Genomic DNA, 22999 nt, shown 5'->3' with positions numbered 1-22999 from the left:
AGTCTTGAACTATAAATAAATCCAGCTGATACAACCTACTGTTTAAAAAATTATATCTTCTTTTGATAGCCAGAGAAAAGCTAAGATACTAGTTCTAGCTATTTGGGGTTTCCCACGTGGCTTAGTGGTAAAGAATTCACCTGTCAAGCAGGAGATGTGCAGGAGGCGTGGGTTCAATCTCTGGAGCAGGAAGATTCCCTGCAGAAGGAAATGGCAACCCACTCCAGTATTCTTGCCTGGGAAATCCCATGGATAGAAGACCCTGGTGGGCTGTAGTCCATGGGGTCACAAAAGAGTCGGACAGAGACTTAGTGACTAAACAAAAACAGAAGGTCACAGAAGGATGGGGAAGATGAATATGCTTAACGAGCGTGCTCATTTCCAAACAAAAAGCTCAAACCATTCCCTTGAGAAAAGGGAGCAGATATTTCGTTTCTTAAAAAGTATTTCTAAAATTTCCAGAGAAGAAAGCTGATAGTACAGAGAACAGAGACTAAATTTCTAAAGGCAGATAACCTTACCCAATGAGACCAAGTTGCTGTAGTTCTCCAACATTACATCTCTATACAAATCCCTCTGTTCCAAATTCAGGAATTCCCACTCCTCCAGAGAGAAGTCAATGGACACATCACTGAACATCACTGATTCCTGAAATGATAAACCATATAATACAACTGAAATTAAAGAAAATTTGTTTAAAGATGGAAAGAGGGGAAAAAATGAAAGAGATACTGCTGGAAACCAATCAAGCAAACAGGTTTGGGCTAGAAACCTGTAACACTGAGTTAGGAAATGAGTGCCTGCAGCAGAATGCCTATGGGTCCTTGACCAACTGTGTTTCTACAGATAAAGCCTTTTATATACTCTGGCATATCTTAACTACCCAAACACATATGGGAAAGGAAAAAAAAGTTTTCTAATTAAATGAAATACTGTATATAAGCCTTCTGCCTACTCTATGTCTCCCTCACAAATTCTCAAGAAATGTGTTCTTATACCCTTTCTTCTTAAAGAACAGATTGCTGCTTTAAAAAAAAAAAATTGATGGTTTTATCCTTTTTTTAAAAAAAATTATGTATTTATTTTTGGCTACACTGGGTCTTCAGTACTGCACATGGGCTTTTTCTAGTTGTGGTGCAAGGGCTTCCCTTTGTGGTGGCTTCTCTTGTTGCAGAGAACGGGCTTTACAGCACATGGGCTCAGTAGTTGTGGTGCACTGGCTTTGCTGCTATACGGCATGTAGGTTCTTCCAAGACCAGGGATCAAACCAGTGTCCCCTGCATCACAAGGCAGATTCTTAACCAATGGACCACCAGGGAAGCCCCAAGAACAGATTTTTTTTTAAGTTTTCCTGGTAATTCCAGTTAGAAAAGGATCTGAATACAATTAAAGAATTTCCTCCAAGGTCATCATTCTTCAATGATGTGCATCATGTGCATCAGGTCATGTGCATTAGGTCATGTGCATTTACCCAGTTATGACAAATTCTTTAATGAACTTAAAATTGGTTGTATGCAATGGGGATGTGAGACCTAATTATTATATACTCCAATATTTTTGTCTATGCAAAATTTTTAAGGTCCTCCTCAATTCTGAGGGGGAACTGAGGCCTGCATGTGCCTGCATGATCTTTTCTGTCATTTTCTATCCCTCATTGTATGAATTCCATGTTCCTGAGTTAGAGGATAATGTAGATTCTGGATACCAATAATCCAGAAATACAAAGATGTCATTCTAGACTAGCTCATCCTGTTCTAAAACAAATGATGTACAGCCCTTAGGGATTTCCAGAGAAGATACTTAATGTCTCTGCATAATAGACCCAACCATAACCCAACCTAGTCATAAAAGCCACACAAAACAAGAGGAGATCTCAGGATATACTGAGGCTGAGGTTATATTTGCATGCTCAGTTGCTCATTTGTGTCTGACTCTTTGCGATCCTTTGGACTGTAGCCCAACAGACTCCTCTGTCCATGGGATTTTCCCAGGCAAAAATACTGGAGTGGGTTGCCATTTCCTCCTTCAGGGGATCTTCCTGACCCAGGGATTAAATTGCAGGCAGATTCTTTACCGCTGAGCCATCAGGGAAGCCCTAGGCTAAGGTCAACCAACAGCAAATCTTGCTTAATTACAAAGCTCAAGTTTGGAAAAATTTAGTTTTCCTATGAGCAATCAAATCAGCCCATGCTCTCTCAACTACTCGAAAGAGGTGGCCAAACATCTCCCTAAAGGGGCTTCATTTCTGCTTCATTGCAGTTTTTAGCAGAAGACTGAGCACATATAAGAGATGCTGAGGGACTTCCCTGGTGGTCCAGTAGCTTAGATTCCATGCTCCCAGTGCAGGGGGCCTGGGTTTGATCCCTGGTCAGAGAATTAGATCCCACATGCTGCAACTAAAGGTCTCATGTGCTACAACTAAGACCCAGCACAGCCAAATAAATAAATACTTTTAAAAAAGAGAGATGGTGAATGATTTGTTCTATGAATACATGAACAATAACTGGAAAAAAGAGGACTCACGAGAAGGGCATTGTACTATTTATTTGGCCTCATCTCTCATTGGATTTGGAGGAAATGGGTCCTTAGATGGGGCTCTGATAAGTAAGAAGTTTCAGGATAAATAAAAGTTCACAGGACCTTAATTTCCACAAGGTGAAAGAAACCACAACTTACATGGGCCATGGTTTAGAAATTCAAGAACTGGTCAGTCCTCTTTGGGGTTTACTTGCCTGGAGAAGCAGAGTTCACAGAGGCCAGAGCTAAGGGGAGGGGAGAAAAAGGAGGCCATGAGATAAGATAGGCCTCAGAATTCTCAAAATGACTCAATTTAATACATTCTTTTTCTTCTCTGGACCTCCCCATCACATGTGCGCATGCGCGCGCGCGCACACACACACACACACACACACACACACACACACACACACACAGAGGGAGATTTAAAGGAGTATGGACAAATCTAATCCCAACTTGTACATTTCAAGGGACCACATCATCTAAACCAGAATCTCTTCCAAAGTTTCACAAATCTGCTTAAATAGATACAAAGAGAGAAATTCATAGGATCATTTCTAGCAGCCATTCAGTTCAGTTCAGTCACTCAGTCATGTCCAACCCTTTGTAACCCCACGGACTGCAGTACACCAGGTTTCCCTGTCCATCACCAACTCCCAGAGCCTACTAAAACTCATGTCAATCATGTCGGTGATGCCATCCAACCATCTCATCCTCTGTCGTCCCCTTCTCCTGCCGCCTTCAATCTTTCCCAGCATCAGGGTCTTTTCCAACTGACAAACGACTGCACTGGCAGCTCTGCCTGCCTGCTGTCAGAACAATAACTTCCAGAATCCACTGGGCTCATCACTATTTTCAATCAGAATCATCTACACTGCTTCCTGTATGACTTCATTTGTCATTCTCCTTCTTACAACGTAGGGTGAAAAGGTGTGGATTCATTTTCTCAGCATATCTATGTAGCAAGAATTTTCACAAGAAAATGAAATAAAGGCATCCAAATTGGAAAGGAAGAATAAAACTACCTCTATTTGCTGACAAAATATTATATAGAGAAAATCCTAAAGACTCTACCAAAAACTGCTAGAATAAAAGAATTCAGTAAAGCTGCAGGCTACAAAATTAACATATAAAAGTCAGTTGTGAGACTTCCTTGGTGGTCCAGTGGTTAAGAATCCACCTGCCAATGCAGGGGTGGTTCAACCCCTGGTCTGGGAAGGTTGCACTTGCCATGGGGCAACTAAACCTGTGTGCCACAACTACCAAAGCCCACATGCCCATGTTCCACAACAAGAGAAATGACTGCAATAAGAAGCCCATGCACTACAACTAGAGAATAGCTCCCAATCACCACAACTAGAGAAAGCCTGAACACAGCAATGAGACCTAGCACAGTCAAAAATAAATAAATTTTAAAAATCTGTTGTGTATATCTACTAATAATGAACTATAAGAAAGAGAAACTAAGAAATAATCACATTTATAATTTTATGAAAAGATAAAATAACTAGGAATATATTCAACCACAGAGGTTAGAGACCTATACACTAAAAACTCTGATACACTGATAAAAGAAACTGAAGATGACATAAGTAGAAAGATATTCTATGTTCATGGATTATAAGAACATTGTTAAAATGTCCATACTACCCAGAATAATCTATAGATGAAATGCAACCTCTTATCAAAATTCCATTGGACTATTCTGTGGAACAAGAACAAACAATCCTAAAATCTACATGAAACAACAAAAGCCCCCAAACAGCCAAAGCAATCTTGAGAAAAAACAAAGCTGGAGGTATCATGCTTCCTGATTTTAAACTATATTACAAAGCAATAGTAATCAAAACATTATGATATCCCCTCCCTCAAAACTAGACATATAGGTTGATGGAACAGAATACAGAGCTCAGAAATACACAAAGAAACATATGTAAGGAAGTTCTTCAAAGAATAATTTATAATAAAAAGAATACCAAACAATAGTCAACAAGCTAAATACATTATGTTCTATATGATGGCATACTATACTATTGTTAACAATGATGATACTGGTTCATATTAATTAATGAAGAAAGTTATCCATGATAAACTGCCAAGTACATCAAGCAGACTAAACAGAACATGTACAATGTTGGGAGGTGACTGACTCTCACAGGTTTTATTGGCTGGATCCGGGATGCGAATCTAATCTCTGACAGTTATCAACCAGGAAGGAGGCTTTGGACAGTTACTTAATTTTCAGTGCCTCTGCTTCCTCACAGACAAACTGGAGAATAATAACAGTATCTATCTTAAAATAATAACAGTATCTATCTTATAGGGTTGTTGTTAACTGTTTATTATAAAGAACTTAAAATGGCTTATTATAAACACTGAATAAAATGAAAAACATGACATGTCCATTCTATTTATTAGATAAAATTATCTTTAATACTTTTCATTACAATTTAAAATTTTTGATAAATTACCTTTAATAATTTAATACTAGAATACCATTTTTTTCCTTACTAGTAAATGTTTTTGAGATTTTTCACAACTGCTTTTTCTTAAAGTATCAGTAAAGTTTAGAATTAGGTTTAAGAATGTCATTTTTCTTAAGTAACAGTATTAGAAAACATGGATGTCTCCACAATCCTAAAAGGTGTACATTCTCACAAGGGGAAGTATCTGCCACATGGATATATGCACACACGCCCTTGAAAGTGTTAGCCACTCAGTTGTGTCCGACTCTTTGTGACCCCGTGGACTGTAGCCCTGCCAGGCTTCTCTGTCCATGTGATTGTCCAGGCAAGAAAACTGGAGTGGGTTGCCTTTCACTTCTCCAGGGCATCTTCCCCGCCCAGGGAATGAACCTGGGTCTCCTGCATTGTAGGCAGACCCTTTACCGTCTAAGTAACTAGGGGAGCACCCACAGACACTAGGGACGGATATCAAGTTAAGGGACAGGTCATACTGAGGAGAAGGAAGCAAATGTTCCCAGGTCCTAAAAAGTAAAAATGCGTTTCACAGAACAAAAGGAAACACCCACTAGCCTCGACCTTGACTTCTAGGTGGGCAACAGCAATTCGTTTCTCCTCAACACAGCCCTTTTCTTAGTTTGACAAGACGGGGGAAGAAGGGAATCTTAAGACAGGCCTTTTTCAGAGCCCAGGTCACCCAGGATGAATAGGGCAAGCCACGACCACACGTGTCCCCACCACCCACCACCCACCATGCCCGGAGTAAGTAAGCGTAACCCTTCCCAGGATTAGAGAAAAGCCAGGGTCACGGCTGTGCTGGGCTGGAATCGAACTTCAGAGAGGGAATTCCGCAGTTCCGAAACCTACAGTTGGAAGGTTTGGAGCTGTCTGCGAAAGCGTAGGTGGGTGGGTGAGTGAGCGAGTGTCGGTCCGGGCGCGCCCGCCCGAGGATGCAGTGTGGCGGGGTGTGTGGATGTGTGCGTGTGGGTGTGTCCGTGTGTCCGCGCGCGCCCGCCCGAGGATGTAGTGCGGTGGGGATACTCCCAGGAGCCAACCTGGGGGCACGTTCAGTTCTAACATTCTTATCCCAAGACTGGTTCGAGCCTTTTCGCTGGGAGTCTTTTCTCTGGATCTCAGATATCTGACTGGGGGGCCATTACTCTAAGGCTGATAAAAAATTTCAGCTGTGACTCTGGGGTCGGAGTCACACAGTCCACCTCAACCTCCGGTCACACAAGAGGCTCTGAACCCGATTAAGTCACACAAACGCAAACCCACTAGTTCCGGCCTCACAACTGCACACAGTCCCGATGACACACCCCGGTTCAGTCACGCCCACAGACAGCAGCACACCGTTATAACACTGCGGTTCTCACGCTCACTCGTGGCTTGAGGTGCAGGGTTTCAGACACTTCGAGGTGCTGCAGCGCTTACCTTCCCTATCCTCATTCCCGGGCCGCAACGGCTTTCCTACCGACGGCCGGAACAAACGTTCTAAGCCAGAACTGGTCACCTGCGACGCCGAACCCCTCTCACAGTGATGCTAGTGGAAGAGAGGGCGAGACAGCTCAAGTCAGTACACAGCCCCGGGGCCTAACGGGCCGCGCGCAGGGGTTATTGGGAGCTCCGGCAGCACGCATTGAGTGCGCAGGCGCGGTGGAGCCCCAGAGGGCGGAGCCTCAGTGAGTGAGCTGATTTGAGTGAAAGGTGTCGTGTCCAAGGAGCCGGAGAGCCGGTTGGTACCCAGCGAGGGTGGGGTTCTCAGCTCTTTGTCCTCAGGAAGTCGCGGCAAGGCTTGGGACGAACGACTGGCACTATAAAGGGGGATGATGCGCGTGCATAAATAGAACTCTCCGTGGGGCAAACCAAGAAGGTCTGTGACCGAGGACCGCGCTTGTGTATCTATCTTTGGAGTAGTTCTGGATGCGGTTTTTTCATTGAATGTTACTTGTGTTTGAGATGGAGCGACTGCGGGGATTGGAATACCGCTTGAAGATTTTAGGACTGGAATTGTGTCAGGTGGTATGGGACTAAGAATGTGGGGACCTGTGAGATAGTGGGACTCACTGTGAGAGTGCCTGAGGTTGCATTTCTGTGAACGTGTCTGCAATGTGACTCTGTTTTGATAGATTTGTTTCTCTTGGGCCTTCTTTACAGACCGTGAATGTGAGTCATTCAATGTAGGTCTGAGAAACGACATGCCTGATTATGTGGTCAGTGTGTGTTCTTGCAGGATTGTGAGGAGGTGGCTGTCTGCATGATTGGATGTGACCAACAGCCTCATTCTTCTCAACTCTGAAATAAATGTCGCATCTTCAAGGAGCATCAGCTTCACTGAAGGATTTTTCTGGGAAATTATTTTCTATTTAATCAGGTGTATTAGGGAGAAAAATGCAAATAAGCATTACCTATTTAACAGTATATCCCACTTACACAGAGTGTTTAAAAGGTAACTTGAAATAATTCTTTTCCTGTGCCATCAATAAATTCTGTAATTAATTATAACCCAGCAAATATATAAAAATCCATAAGCAAGAAAAAAAGGAGTGAAAAAGGAAAGCTCCATTTTATAGGAGGATGCCAGCTAATAAGTTTGTTTTACAAGACTGTGAACTCTGCTTCAAACACATTTACAATATTTGGTTTTGATGAAGATTTTGTATAGTATGGTGTCTTCCTTTAAGTTCAAGTTCATTTTATTGCTTTCTCTCATGTCACCTATTACCTGCAGTTAGGGAAGATAGTGACATTGTTAAAATGAACATATCTTCATGACATGAAGGCTAGCCATTGGTGGGGTAATATTTTAACACAGTTTATCAGGCAATACTGAGTTTTCTTTGAAATCAGTCTCTGATTTTTTCCCCAAGCCTTGATGTTTGCCTTGCCTGATGGTGACCAGCTAGCAGAGCCTCTCTTCTTTAAAAAGCCATGACACTCACCATGTCACTTGCATTGGTGGAAAAAAGGTACCCAGGGAATAGGTTTTCCAAAGCAGGGCAATAGGTGGGTGGATGAGTAATTACAAAAGACGTGCTGGCAGCTTGTATGCATTCTCAAATCCATTTCTACTGGGGTGAGGGCTTAAAGCCTGTGTGGTTTCTGGGTCCTTATCCAGGGAGTTGTTGTTGTTCAGTAGCTTAAGTCGTGTCTGACTCTTTGTGACCCCATGGACTACAGCACACCAGCCTTCCTTGTTATCCTCATCCATCAGAGGGCAGACAGAAAAAGTAAGAACTACAATCCCATGGCCTCCAGAAAGAAAACCACAATCATATAAAACTAACCAAAATGATCACATGGATCACAGCCTTGTGTAACTCAATGAAACTATAAGCCAAGCCATACCATGCATGGCCACTGAAGATGGATGGGTCATGGTGGAGAGTTCTGACAAAATGTGGTCCACTGAAGAAGGCGATGGCAAACCACTTTGGTATTCTTGCTTTGAGAACCCCATGAACAGTATGGAAAGGCAAAAAGATATGACACTGGAAGATGAGCTTAGATTGCCCAGTCCAACCTTATATTTGCTTACTAAAGAGTTTTGCTCCCAATTCCAATGTATGGGTGTATGTGTGGGTTGAGTTCCCCACACCACCAAGCAGTTTTCAGACACTAGCTGGGTGTCTGCAATTTGACTGAATTCTGACTCTATATGCCTGGAGATAGTGTCAGATTTCAGAGGTTAAGGACTCAGTCCTATACCTCCCCACCCCCAACTTCAAGATGTTGTTCAGTTGCTTAGTTGTGTCTGTGACTCTTTTGTGGCCCCATGGACTGTAGTCCACCAGGCTCCTCTGTCCATAAGATTTCTAGTCAAGAATACTGGAGCGGGTTCCCATTTCCTTCTCCAGGGGATCTTCCTGACCCAGAGATCATATCCACATCTCCGGCACTGGCAGGTGGATTCTTAACCATTGAGCCAGGGTTAGGATTAGGGTTAGGGTTAGGGTTAGGAAACCCCCAACTTCAGATGCCAGTTGCAAGTCCAGGTTATTACCTGTGCCTTGGACCAACTAGTTATAGATTGGAGGTTCCAGCAACCCATTCCCTGGGTTTGGTTCACTTATTAGAGGGGCTAACAAAACTCATAGGAACATTTTACTTACTGGATTACTGGTTTATTATAAAATGATATAACTCGAACAGCCAGGTGGAAGAGATGAACAGGGCAAGGCATAGGGAAAGGGCAGAGTTGACATGCCCTCGCTGAACTCCCACATGTTCTTGCCCACCACTATCCCTGAGTTTCTACATTTTCACACAATCTGAAGCTCTCTGAACCCCATCCTTCTGGGTTTTTATGGAAGTCTCATTACATGGGCATGGTTGATTAAATCACTGGCCACTGGTAATTGATCCAACCTCCAGCCCTCCTCCCCTCCCTGGAACTCAGGGTTGTGGGACTGAAAGTTCCAACCCTCTAATCACATGGTTGGCTCTGGAAACCAGCCTCCAGCTTTAGGTGTAGTCTATAAGTTACCTCATTAACACAGCAAGAGATGTCTTGATCACCCTCATTACAGGATATTCCAAGGGTTTCAGAGATCTGTACCAGAAACAGGAAGAAGACCAAACATATATTTATTATAAATCACAATAACACACTTATTCTCCATCATCATTGTTGCCATGAGCAGATGGATTCTGAGTACAAAGTGCTCTGAGAAACACTAGGGAAGTGAGGGCACAAAAAAGACCATGTGAAGACACAGTAAGAAGGTAGCCATCTGCAAACCAAGAGAGGCAGGAAACACTTGCTGACATCTTGATCTTGGCCTCAGTTCAGTTCAGTTCAGTCGCTCAGTCGTGTCCAACTCTTTGCGACCCCATGAATCGCAGCACGCCAGGCCTCCCTGTCCATCACCAACTCCCGGAGTTCACTCAGACTCGTGTCCATCGAGTCAGTTATGCCATCCAGCCATCTCATCCTCAGTTGTCCCCTTCTTCTCCTGGCCCCAATCCCTCCCAGCATCAAAGTCTTTTCCAATGAGTCAACTCTTCACATGAGGTGGCCAAAGTATTGGAGTTTCAGCTTTAGCATCATTCCTTCCAAAGAAATCCCAGGGTTGATCTTCAGAATGTCTATTAGCAAACAGAACTGTGAGAAAATAAATTTCTGTTGCTTGAGCCACCTAGTCTGTGGTAATTTGTTATGACAGCCCTAGCAAACTAATACAGATGGTACCCTCATGAACCCCCGAAAAAAGCAGGTGGGGAGGGACTTCCTTGGTGGCACAGTGGTTGACAATTTAACTTCCAATGCAGGGTCCAGTCTCTGGTCACTGAACTAGATCCTACATGCCATGGGGAAACTAAGCCTACAAGTTGCAATGAAGATTCCTCAAGGCTAAAACTACCAAAAATAAATAAATATTTTTTAAAAAGCAAGTGGGGAAAAAATCATATTGCAATACCTGTATGGTGAAACTGTGCATCTGTGAAGAAGGAAGCCAAGTGAAGTAACCGGACATCTGAAGTAATATGAAAACAAGAGAACACCAAAGCACATATTCACCAGAAAGCACAGTGGGCCAAGCTGACAACAAAAACTGAAACAGGAATCAGCTTTGCCCACACCAATGGGAATGAAGCGCAAGTGGTCCATGAAGGAAGCTCCAAAGGGGCTCGTGAAGTCCTGTCTGTGAGAGCTCTCAAAGTAGACAGCCCAAATTTTTTTTCCAGGAGAAAGTTCCTCCCTGAGGAAAAAACACAAGAATGAAATCATAAGAGTCAGAAAGCCATTATGTGTGTGTGTGTGTGTAAACATATATGTGTGTATGTATATATCATATGTTGTTTAATCACTAAGTCATGTCCAACTCTTTGTGACTCCATGAGCTGCAGCACACCAGGCTTCCCTGTTCTCCACTATCTCCCAGAGTTTGCTCAAATTCATGTCCATTGAATTGGTGATTCCATCTAACCATATCATCCTTGGCCATTCCCTTCTCCTGCCCTCAATCTTTCCCAAATCATCACATCAGGTGGCCAAAGTATGGCCCAGGAGAAATATCAACAACCTCAGATATGCAAATGATACCACTCTAATGTCAGAAAGTGAAGAGGAACTAGAGAGCCATAAAAGAAGAAAGTGGAAAAAAGCTAGCTTAAAACTCAATATTCAAAAAACTAAGATCATGGCATCCAGTCCTATCACTTCATACAAATAGAATGGGAAAAAGTGGAAACTGTGACAGATTTTCCTTTCTTGAGCTCCATAATCACTGTGGACAGTGACTGTGGCCATGAAATTAAAAGACACTTGCTCCTTGGAAGGAAAGCTATGACAAACCCAGACAGTGTATTAAAAAGCAGAAACATTACTTTGCTGCCAAAGGTCCTTATAGTCAAAGCTGTGGTTTTTCCAGTAGTCATGTACAGTTGTGAGAGCTGGACCATAAAGAAGGCTGATGCTTTCGAACTGTGGTCCTGGAGAAGACTCTTGAGAGTCTCTTGGACTGCAAGGAGATCAAACCAGTCAATCCTAAAGGAAATCAACCCTGAATAGTCCCTGGAAGGACTGATGCTGAAGCTCCAATACCTTGGCTACCTGATGTGAACAGCAACTGACTCATTGGGAAGGACTCTGATTCTGGGAAAGACTGAGGGCAAAAGGAGAAGGGGGTGACAAGAGTATGAGATGGTTAGATAACATCACAGAGTCAATTGACACGAACTTGAGCAAATTTCGGGAGACAGAAGGACGGGGAACCTGGAGTGCTGTAGTCCATGGGGTCCCAAAGAGTTGGACATGACTGAGGGACTGAACAACAAGAACAGATAGAACTGGAATTGCAATTAAATTTCAAAATTAGAAGAAACAGTGAATGAACAGTTTCCAAAGATGATGACAGTCTTTAATCCACCAACTCAAATCGTCTAATCTAGATCTATTATGGAAAAACTGTATAAAATCAAAGACAATGAGAAAATCTTTTTTTAAAAAAGCAAACAAAAAGATAAATTACATTCATATTAGCCAATAGACTAACAGCTGACTTTTCACAGCAGCAGTGAAAGTTAGGAGAGTGGAATGATGGCTGAAATAAAATAATAATGAGATATAGGGGAAATGATCCCAGATGGTACTGCTGAGAAACAAGAATGAATGAAAAGCAATTTAGGAATTACAGGGGCCAATGTAGATGAACATTGACTAGAAAAAACTGTTAATGTCTAGAAGGTTAAAAAAAGATAATAAAATGCAAGATAGCAATAATCTACATTGGGATATGGGTAGATAAATGTAGCTAAAGTACTCTATGTATGGTCTGTTGTCACATGAATGAATAAAGATATGAATGGTTTTAGACTCTGACAGGTTGAAGTATTCATGTTATTTTCTTCAGTAGCCCTTAAAGTACAGAAATAGTACATAAAATTTCCAATAATAGAGATAAAAAACTGGTAATTTTTAAAATAATGAAGAAAACAAAGAGAAAAAAAGAATATAGAATCAGCAAGATAAACAGGAAAGAACAAAGTTAAGATGGCAGATTTAAAGATAAATATATCAGTAATTATACTGAATAAACTGGATCTAATACTCTATTTAAAAGACAAAGATCACTTTGATGTTTGATGGAAAACAATAAAATTCTGTAAAGCAATTATCCTTCCAATAAAAATAAATACATTAAAAAAAGACAAAGTGACATTGAATTTAAAAAATGCAACTATATTGTGTTTATAAACACATCTATAACTTAAGGGCACAAAAAATTTAAATTGTATCATGCAAACAATAAACATGAAAGTTCATGTAACTATACTACTAGCAGACAACCTAAACTTTAAGACAAGATGCATTATTAGAGGTACCTGTTTGATGTAGTTATCTTGCAAGAGTGTTATTTTTTCACATGCTCCCCTCCTCTAATATCCAGACCATAAATTATAATCAAATCTCAGCATATTCTGAAAGTCAAACCTAATATCAAAAACATTGTCTAAGGATAATGTAGAGAATACATGAGGAAATACTTTCACCAGTGGACACAACAGTGATTCCAATACAATGCAAAGTGGAACTTGAGCTATTGTTTAATCACTAAGTTGTGTCTGACTCTTTTGCAACCCCATGGACTGCAGCCTGCCAGAGTCTTCTGTCCATGGGATTTCCTGGCAAGAATACTGGATTGGGTTGCTATTTCCTTCTCCAGGGGATCTTTTCAACCCAGGGTTCAGACCTATGTCTCCTGCACTGGCAAGCAGATTCTTTACTACAGAGCCGCCAAGGAAGCCCAAAGTAAGACTATAACTTGGCTATTTAGAGCTCCTCATGACCCTGGACAACAGACCAAAGGCAGGGGTGGGAAAGGAAGAAGGGTGTAGGTTGGTGTTTGCCAGGCTGGTTGATCCTGGCTCTGAAGGGAAAGACAGATTTGAAATTTCCAAATGGAACATGGATAGAACCCAAAGATTCCCCTGGGTCAACTCCTATTGTTTCCAGTAGTAAAAGTTAATAGAAGACTATAATAATCAATAAGGATTCAGATCCTTTATGAAAGGTTTGGGTGTGGGAATTTCCCTGGTGGTCCAGTGGCTAAGACTCCTCATTCCCAATGCAGGGGGACTGGGTGCCATCCTTGGTCAGGGAACTAGATCCTACATGCCACAACTAAGAGTTCACCTGCCACAACAAAAGATCCTGCATGCTGCAACAAAGATCGAAGATCCTAAGACCTGGCGCAGCCAAATAAATAAATACATTTTTAAAAGGCGGATATATCACAACTATCATTTACAGAGAAGACTGGAGCATCTATCTAATTTATATATAGCTATCTATTATAACTGTGGGGAGGGCTTCCCTGGTAGCTCAGCTGGTAAAGAATCTTACCTGCAACACGGGAAACCTGGGCTTGATCCCTGGGTTGGGAAGAGCCCTTGAGGAGAGCATGGCAACCCACCCCAGTATTCTTGCCTGGAGAAGCCCCACGGACAGAGGAGCCTGTGGGCTACAGTCCATGGGGTCACAAAGAGTCAGACATGACTGAGCAACTAAGCACAGCACATAATTGTGGTGGCTCAGCAGTAAAGAATCCACCTGCCAATGCAGGAGACTTGGGTTAGATCCATGGGTCAGGGAGATCCCCTGGAGAAGGAAATGGTTACCTACTCCAGTATTTTTCCCTGGGAAATTCCATGGACAGAGGAGCTACATGGGCTACAGTGCATGGAGGAGTTGCAAAAGAGTTCGACAAGACTTAGCGACCGAAAAACAATATATTATGATTACATTTCTCTACTCTTTTTCCTCTATGTAAGTTGTTACAACTTCCACAAAATTTACAGAATGTCTACAAAGAGATCCTGACAGATATATAGGAGGTAGAGACTTTACCCAGCACATTTTCAGTTGAATGGGAAATGGCTATATTAAGTGAAGTTTTCATTTTCAGCTGTGGGAAGAATTATGCATGATTAACAGGATGCCATCTTGTAAACACTGGCTACTTGTTTGGCTGCCCAGTTCCTGTGCACACTTGCTCTGATGGGAAACATCCATCTTTAAGAAGTAGGGGCTGATTCTCACAAACTGAAAATGTGTTTCAGCCTCCACAGTAGCTAATGCACAGGGAAGGAACCTAGGATTCGACATTTAAACACATCCCCCTCAAAACAGCAAGCTCTTGGTACAGAGGAACAAGGGCTGTGAAAATTCTCTCTGGGTGATGGGTAACCTGCGGTACCCAGGTGGCAGTAGCAGGAACACCCAGAGCCCAGCATCCATGGTGTCAGTAGTGTATGCTGAGGAGTCTGTATACAGCAGCACCAGTGGCGACCTCACTACACAAGTTCTGTGTTATCATTTGGAACATTATTTCTGGCTCTGTATCTCTGTTCTTCAGCATTCTAAGATTTTCCATGAGCAACTCAATGTCATCTGAATGAATTCCTTATCTATTCCAGTTAATAAAATGTAGAACATATTTACTGTAAATGGTATGTTTCCATTAACATTATAGAAATAAAACAAAGATGGCTATGGAAAAATTTTTTGTGGGTGAGAATTGACTATAACTTTCTCCTCCTGATTTCTGGACAGACTGAATAATACAGCATTTTTGTTGGTAAGGCTTTATTTGAAAGTGGCAGCCTGAATTAGGAGTTAAAATCCACATTCTAATACTTCATTCAAACCCTAGATACTGGGACATATACCAGCAAAGGAATGGGTCTGCAGGAATTCTCTCTCTGCATAGGGAATCACAGCCTGCCCCAGGAAATATGAGAAATTCAGAGTCAAATAAAGGGAGGCAATTTATGTGCTTTAACACATTTCACCAAGGTAATAAATCTTTCTTTTATAACACACAAGCACTGGGATGAAAACAGGAAGCAGAAATAATCCTCAAAATCCAACTCTTCAATCTGTAATAATGGGAAAATCTGGTTAAAAAGTCCTGCTCAAAATCCACCATGATCAGGTCTACATCATAAAATAATAAAAAGGTGTAATAGTGTGAGATGGCTATATACTTTATCTGCACATTATAGAAGGTCAAAAGAATCTAACACTTTATCATCAATACCTGAATAAAATATATCAAGACGTGGACTTCCCTGGTGGTCCAGTGGTTAAGAATCTGCCTGCCAATGCAGGGGAGCCAGGTTCAGTCCCTGATCTGGAAAGATTCCACATGCCTCAGAGCAATTAAGTGCACCACAACTATTAAACCTGCAGTCTAGAACATGTTCTCCTCAATAAGCGAAGTCACCACAGTGAGAAATCCAAGCACCACGACTAGAGAGTAGCCCCTGCTTGCTGCAACTAGAGAAAGCCCACGTGCAACAGCAAAGACCCAGAACAGCCAAAAATAAATAAAAATAAATAAAAAAATTTTTAAATGTCAGACTTTCAGATATTACTAGCATATTTTAAGGAATATATATTTTATGTACATTATAAAAATATTAGAGGATGAACAGCTGTCAAAGAAATTTCAAGACATACATATATCAAGGAATATCCATTCAGTGTCAGTTGTGCGCTCATTTGGGATATCTGTATTTATATTTATTTGGCTGCACCACGTCTTAGTTGTAGCACAGGGGCCCTTTAGTTGCAGTATGTGGCATCTAGTTCCCTGACCAGGGATTGAACCCAGGTCTTATGCATTGGGAGCACAGAGTTAGTGACTAGACCACCAGGGAATTCTCAGGCATACTCTGTATTTAAACTTAATAATCCCAGTGATGTTTTTACTGGATTTTAAAAATTTCTAAATTCTAATGAAGAAATATTTGTATTTTCAAATAAAAACTATGTGTTTATATGTATTTTTATTTACAAATAATGTTACTGAAAAGTATAAATCAAAGGTTGCTGGTAAACAGATCTGAGATTATGAACATTTAACATATGACAGATAGCATTTTAATTCAGAAGATGAATAGTTTAATAATTGTTTCTGGTATAACTGGTTTCATTTCTGCATATAAACAAAGGTGACATACTATGTCATACCGTATAATCAATCCAGATGGGTCAGTTAAATCTGTGTGTGTGTGTGTTTAGTCGCTAAGTCGTGTCTGACTCTTTGCGACCCCATGGAGACTGCAGCATGCCAGGCTTCCCTGTCCTTCATTGCCTCCCAGAGTTTGTTCAAACTCATGTCCACTGTGTGTACATACCTACATAAAACATATATGAAAAACTTTTTTCCTTTATCCTCTTGCCCTCTGAAATTTTCTATAAGTAATACTTTTCCAAGAAACATATTTGGAAATATTTTGGGACACCTACTTTATAGAAATAAAATAAATAGACAAGAATATAACATGTGACTGTTTATTGCAGCACTAATTTTAAATGGAAAAGAAGAGACAATCTGAAATATTACAACTGGGGAAATACTATAGTTGAATAGGTATCAGTACAAGCAGAGTGTGGAATATACTCCAACCATTAAAACAACTAAGTTCAGTCATCATTTACTGACTCAAAAGAAAATCCAAAATGTACAGCTGAATGTAAAAAAAGAAAATTACAGAGAAATGTATAAAGTATCATCCACTTTTTGGGCAAAAAATAGACTAAAATAATTTGTGTTAATGTTTAAGCATGAAGAAATATATGGGGGAGATACATGAGGTGCAGACATTACTCAGAAGGAAATGGACACAGGAGGGAGTGAGGAATGGAGAGCAGCAGAGATATTAGGTTTGGTGTGTTTTTTTTGGTACTGTTTCATTGGTTTTGGTGCAAATGCGTTACTTCTGTAATTTTACTAATAGAAGAACTCAATAAATGACTTAAAATATGCACACTAAAGAGTATAAAATTTCACTTACTTTTAATCTTTTGTTGTTGTTTAATCACTCAGTTGTGTCAGACTCTTGGCTAACTTTTGGATTGTAGCCCCAGGCTCCTCTGTCCATGGGATTTCCCAGGCAGGAATACTGGTGAGGATTGCCATTTCCTTCTTCAGGTAATGTTCCCAACCCAGGGATCGAACCTGAGTCTCCTGCTTGGCAGGCAGATTCTTTATCACTGAGCTACCAAGAAGCAAGCTCCAGCTCTCATTTTAGCATAATACAAAACATTAGAACAAAATAGCCTCATCTTTACTAATTCTCCCATCTGCATGTATGTTGCTCACTCTAACTTATCTCAAATTGATTATGAAATATTTTACTTCTTCATGCCTGGTAAAAATAAAGTAGCTCAATGTTTTGTCTGGTAACGTGGGACCTAAGAAAAAAGGAAAGTGGGGCATGAAAGGACAGACCTGTAGTAACTTTGGACATACGGATTTTCCTTCCACAGAATGGTACCATCCAAATGTAGGAAGCTGCTTGTTGAGCGTGAAAATTGAAGCACAGGAAAGACTCATCCCAAAACACTAACCTAACCTTCGGAGAAGGCAATGGCACCCCACTCCAGTACTCTTGCCTGGAAAATCCCATGGGCGGAGGAGCCTGGTAGTCCACAGTCCATGGGGTCACCGAGTCAGACACAATTGAGCGACTTCACTTTCACTTTTTACTTTCATGCATTGGAGAAGGAAATGGCAACCCACTCCAGTTTTCTTGCCTGGAGAATCCCAGGGATGGTGGAGCCTGGTGGGCTGGCGTCTATGGGGTCACACAGTCAGACACGACTTAAGTGACTTAGCAGCAACCTAACCTTGGGGTGGGTGTTGTGGCCAACTCTTTGGAATCTTTTGAACTCTTGCCCTCCAGCCTCCTCTGTCCATGGGATTTTCCAGGCAAGAATACTGGAGTGGGTTGCCATTTCCTCCTCCAGGGGATCTTCCTGACCTAAGGATTGATCCCATGTCTACTGTCTCCTGCATTGCAGGCAGATTCTTTACCGCTGAGCCACTGGGAAAGCCTTCAACCTAACCCTAAACAAAGCTAAATTATGGGACACTTTTTTTAAACTTCAGAATTCCTTAAGAAAATTTAATAGGCTTCCACACTATAGTGGCAGAGGTGAGTAGTTGCAACAGAAACATTATGACCTACAAAGGGTAAAATATTTACTTTCTGGCTCTTTACATAGTTTGCTGACTCTTGGTCTAAAACACAATACAAAATTCTAGAGACATATTTGCTAAGCTAGTGCAAAATAGTGATGACCTGGCTATTTTTCTTCTGAATAGGTTAACTCTATTTTTAATTGTGTGTGTGTGTATATACAGATTATATAGAATAGGATTACACTGTATAAAATATATCCTATTTTTTAACTGACATGATGCCGAGAATAAAAAAAACTGCATGTGGAAAATATGGGACTGAATCAAGTCCTATCTTTACATCTGGAGCTTATCAGCTTTATTTCTTGAAATATTTTCCACATCTAAGAAATGATGGGTAAATTATCTTGTATTTTACTATTCCCTTGCCCTCCCTCCACTAAATTTCCTTGGGGCTGAGATTTGCACTATAAAAAACTCCTCTCCTGAGCCTTTTGCAGTCACTGTTCTAGTGTCCAGAACAAAAGTAACCTATAAGTCACTTGCTACTTGGAGAGCCAATGTATCTTCTTTGGTCCACACCATGTTTTAAAAAACAAAAGCAAAAAACCCCTCAGCTGCCATTTAAAAAATCAAGGGCTATCACACACAGGAAAAAAAAAAAAGGTATATTTCTGGATTGTCCCCCAAAGTCAGAAGAGTTGGCAAAACAAGGGCTGCATTTTCTTATAGCACTTTTTAGCTAGAACTGGACACTGCACAGCCTCTTCAGTTACTGTCCCAACCCAAGTTCATTCCTGTTATTCATTTAATAGATACCAGTGGTAAAGAATCAGCCTGCCAATGCAAGAGACACAGGTTCAATCCCTTGGTCAGGAAGACCCCTGGAGAAGCAAATGGCAATCCACTCCAGTATTCTTGGCTGGGAAATCCCATGGACAGAGGAGCCTGGTGGGCTGTAGTCCATGGGGTCACAGTCGGATACGACCTAGACTGAACAACGAAAGTTTATTTTTTCTTAGTATGCTTGGATACATATTCACGGATCACCCTGATAAAATAGCTTCCTTGTTTGTGTCCTCCTAATCCATTCCTAACATTAGGATTATATTAAAGTATGTTATGTCTACTTCTATGTAACAAATAGTTCCTTGCTCAAGTTTTGCCTCTTCTCAAGAAAAAACATTCTGTATAAGTATGGATGGTGATCAATATTAACTAAACTTATTATGGTGGTCATTTTCCAATATATAGGCTTCCCTGGTGGCTCAGACAGTAAAGAATCCGCCTGCAACATGTGAGATGAAGGTTTGATCTCTGGGTTGGGAAGATCTCCTAGAAAAGGGAATAGTTGGTCATTCCAGTATTCTTGCCTGGGGAATCATATGGATAGAGGAGCCTGGAGGCCTATAGCCCATGGAATTGCAGAGTAGGACATGTCTGAGCAACTAACACACTTTTCCCAGTATATACAAATATCAGAACACTATGTTGTGCACCTGAAACTAATGTAATATTGATGTCATTTATACCCCAGTTTTTTACAAAAAGTTGCGCCTGGAAAGAAACTGGGTTTGATGATTCATTAGTAATGGCTACTATGCTGTTGTTGTTTAGTTGCTCAGTCGTGTCCAACTCTTTGTGACACCACAGACTGTAGCCTGCCAGACTCCTCTGTCCATGGATTTCCCAGGCCAGGATACCAGAGTGGGTTGCCTTTTCCTTCTCCAAGGGATCTTCTCAACCCAGGGGCTGAACCTTTGTCTCCTGCACTAGACGCAGATTCTTCACCACTGAGCCACCAGGGAAGCTACCGTAACTCACGCTAAATTTCCCCTTTTATCTTTTTATAAGAGTTTCCCAAGAGTTCTAATTTTCTGTGTCAATACTGGTAATTTTTACTTTTGTAAAAAATTTTGTTTAGGTTTTCAAATGTATTGGAAGCACTGTATTCAGTATAACATTTAAAACTGGTAATTGTAAAGCTTCTCTTTATATGTATGCATATCTATTTTCAAACGTAGTGCTGTTTGTCTTTTCATACTTTTTCACTAGTGTCAGCAATGTTTGTCTATATTATTGTCTGTCTTTACATTAGGTATTTTATAATGTAGTAGAAAGGATACCAGTCTGAATACACAGCTTTTCCTATTCATTACACATATTACTTTCTGCACCAACACGCAGGATTAATTCATGTTCCACAGGAAGTAAATGATAGAAAATTTCTTAATTCATTACCCTCAATGGGTCTTCAATTGTATATCCTGTCTGATGTTGAGTATGGTCTGTAGAAACAGTTGCTTTTCAACATATAATACTAATAAAGTGATAATGATGAATACAATTAACAGTCTGTATTATAGGATGGGCACAATTCTAAGCACTTTGTGTGTCTTTATTTGATCCTCACACAGAATTCTGAGGTAGATATTATAATTATCCCCATTTTTATCATTTCTACCAAGAAATGTATGTATAGAAACATAGGAAAATGCTCAGGAAGAATAAATACTAAACAAATAAAGACTATCCTCTAGGAAGCGATACGGGAACAAGGATAGTGGTCAAAGGTCTTATTTGTAATGTTTTAATCTATTATAGGGAAAATATAGATGTATTATTTCAGCAATTAAAATAAGATATGATACAAAAATATGCCTAGGGAGAATGCTCACCAGGGCACTGTGTATTAATGGCAAAAACTGGAGGAAATGACAATGTCTATCAATAGAAACAGCGAAAGGATAGTAAAGGATCTCCATTTACTGGGTGGTAAGTCATTCATGAATGTTTTACAAGAAAAGTCTAAGTTTTGTAAAAAGAGTAAGCCATCTTCAAAAATAAAGAGGTCATTTCCCTTGGGTATTAAAAGTACCTTAAAAATAAAAGGTATTTTACCAACTATGCTGTAAACAGATGGACTTTCAGTCATGTAAATTTTAATGGATTAAAAGATTGAGAATATAACAACTATAGGAAAAATGGGGGGAATATGAAAATTACAGGATTACATTTCTGTATGTATTCTCTGATGTTTAAGATAAGGTTAGAAAGATGCACAAAGTGCTCTTGTCATTTTGAATATTTACTAGACTGAGAAGTAGATTTTATTAAAAGGGCTTCCAAAAGGTATTCTACTCATAGGGTATTTCTCCTACATGATTTTTCTTGGGCTGAACAAGCTGTAGTCAACAAATAAGATGTTTCTATCTTATTCTATTTAGAGGGATTAATATTAAGATAAATTCTCTTTTGTTGAGTAGTTGATGTTAAATAGTTTTGAGCTGTAAACAGAAGCCTTCGCACACATTTTGTATATTCTGTGTTTTATCACCAGTACAAATTTTGATGTTGAACCAGTTGTGAGTCATAATTAAAGGTCTTTGCACATTCCCTATAGTCATAGGCCTTCTCACTAGTATGAATTCTATGATGACTAGTAAGTTGTGAACTCTGAGAATAGGCTTTCCCACATATCTTACATTCATAGGGCTTCTCACCAGTATGAATTCTCTGATGTCGAGTAAGGTCTGAGCCAGAACGAAAAGCTTTTTCACATTCCTTACATTCGTAGGGTTTCTCACCCGTGTGGATTCTCTGATGTTTAATAAGTTGCGAGCTTTGACTAAAGGCATTCCCACATATCTTACACTCATAGGGTTTCTCCCCTGTATGAATTCTCTGATGTTGAGTAAAGTTTGAGCCACTACTGAAGGCCTTTCCACATTCTTTACATTCATAGGGCTTCTCACCAGTGTGAATTCTCTGATGTCGAGCAAAGTTGGAGCCACTGCTGAAGGCCTTCCCACATTCTTTACATTCATAGGGTTTCTCACCAGTGTGAATTCTGTGATGTCGGGTAAGGTCTGAGCCACAAATAAAGGTTTTTCCACATTCCTTACATTCAAACGGTTTCTTGCCAGAATGAATTTTCTGATGATGACTGAGTCTTGAGGGATGTCTAAAGGCCTTTCCACATTCCTTACACTCATAGGGTTTCTCAACAGTGTGGATGATCTGATGTGTGGTAAGCTGTGAGTCATGTCTGAAGGTTTTCCTATATTCCTTAGTGGCACAGTATTTCTCTTTATTATTATTCATGATTTGCTGTAATGTAAAGGATGGATGTTGACTAAAAGTAGGCATGCCTTCATGGGTGAATATCAGTTGACTGAAATGTCCCTCCTGAGAGCCATGTTGTTTCTCAAACTGGCCATTACATTCCCATTCATCTCTGAAACTGGAGCACTGAAGGTTGTGTCTTGTAAGTCTGTCCATTATCTCCCACTGGGCTGACTCTATTTCATAAATTTCCTTCTTCAGAAATAATTTCTTGGTCTCACATCTTGACTCCAAGACTGAAAGAAAACATGAAAGCAATCACTCACATTTTCCTTGTTTGGAGAAATAAAAACTTCAATTAAAATGAAAGAAACTAAACTGAATTTTTAAAAACTGGATAAGAAAAGAAGAGTGACGAGAGATGACATAGTACGATAAAGGTAGGAAGTAAGTCTATGGTTTCTAAATGTTGCTATATATCAGAATTATTTAGGGGAGGTTTCTAAATACACAGATGCC

The 22999-nt window shown here is 40.4% G+C and overlaps 1 protein-coding gene across 9 annotated transcripts in view; it reads right to left on the bottom strand.

Moving 5' to 3' along the window:
- Window positions 1–22999, bottom strand: part of LOC101122457 (zinc finger protein 14 homolog) — an 86969-nt gene that overhangs the window by 38272 nt on the left and 25698 nt on the right. For 6 of the 9 annotated variants that reach the window (XM_060398541.1, XM_012190251.5, XM_060398540.1 and 3 more), the window contains one exon: window positions 16769–22776. In XM_060398541.1, coding sequence (XP_060254524.1) covers window positions 21749–22776 — 1028 coding nt within the window. In that variant the 3' untranslated portion in view covers window positions 16769–21748. Of the gene's footprint in view, window positions 1–521; window positions 649–2676; window positions 2763–6413; window positions 6589–16768; window positions 22777–22999 lie in introns of those variants that run through there. The other 3 variants (XM_015099962.4, XM_027977417.3, XM_012190252.5) reach the window with 3 other exon arrangements.

Source organism: Ovis aries, chromosome 14, assembly GCF_016772045.2.
Source record: "Ovis aries strain OAR_USU_Benz2616 breed Rambouillet chromosome 14, ARS-UI_Ramb_v3.0, whole genome shotgun sequence".
Taxonomy (NCBI): Eukaryota; Metazoa; Chordata; class Mammalia; order Artiodactyla; family Bovidae; genus Ovis; species Ovis aries.
Note: the sequence above shows the minus strand (reverse complement) of the source record. Positions and strands in the feature narration are given on the sequence as shown.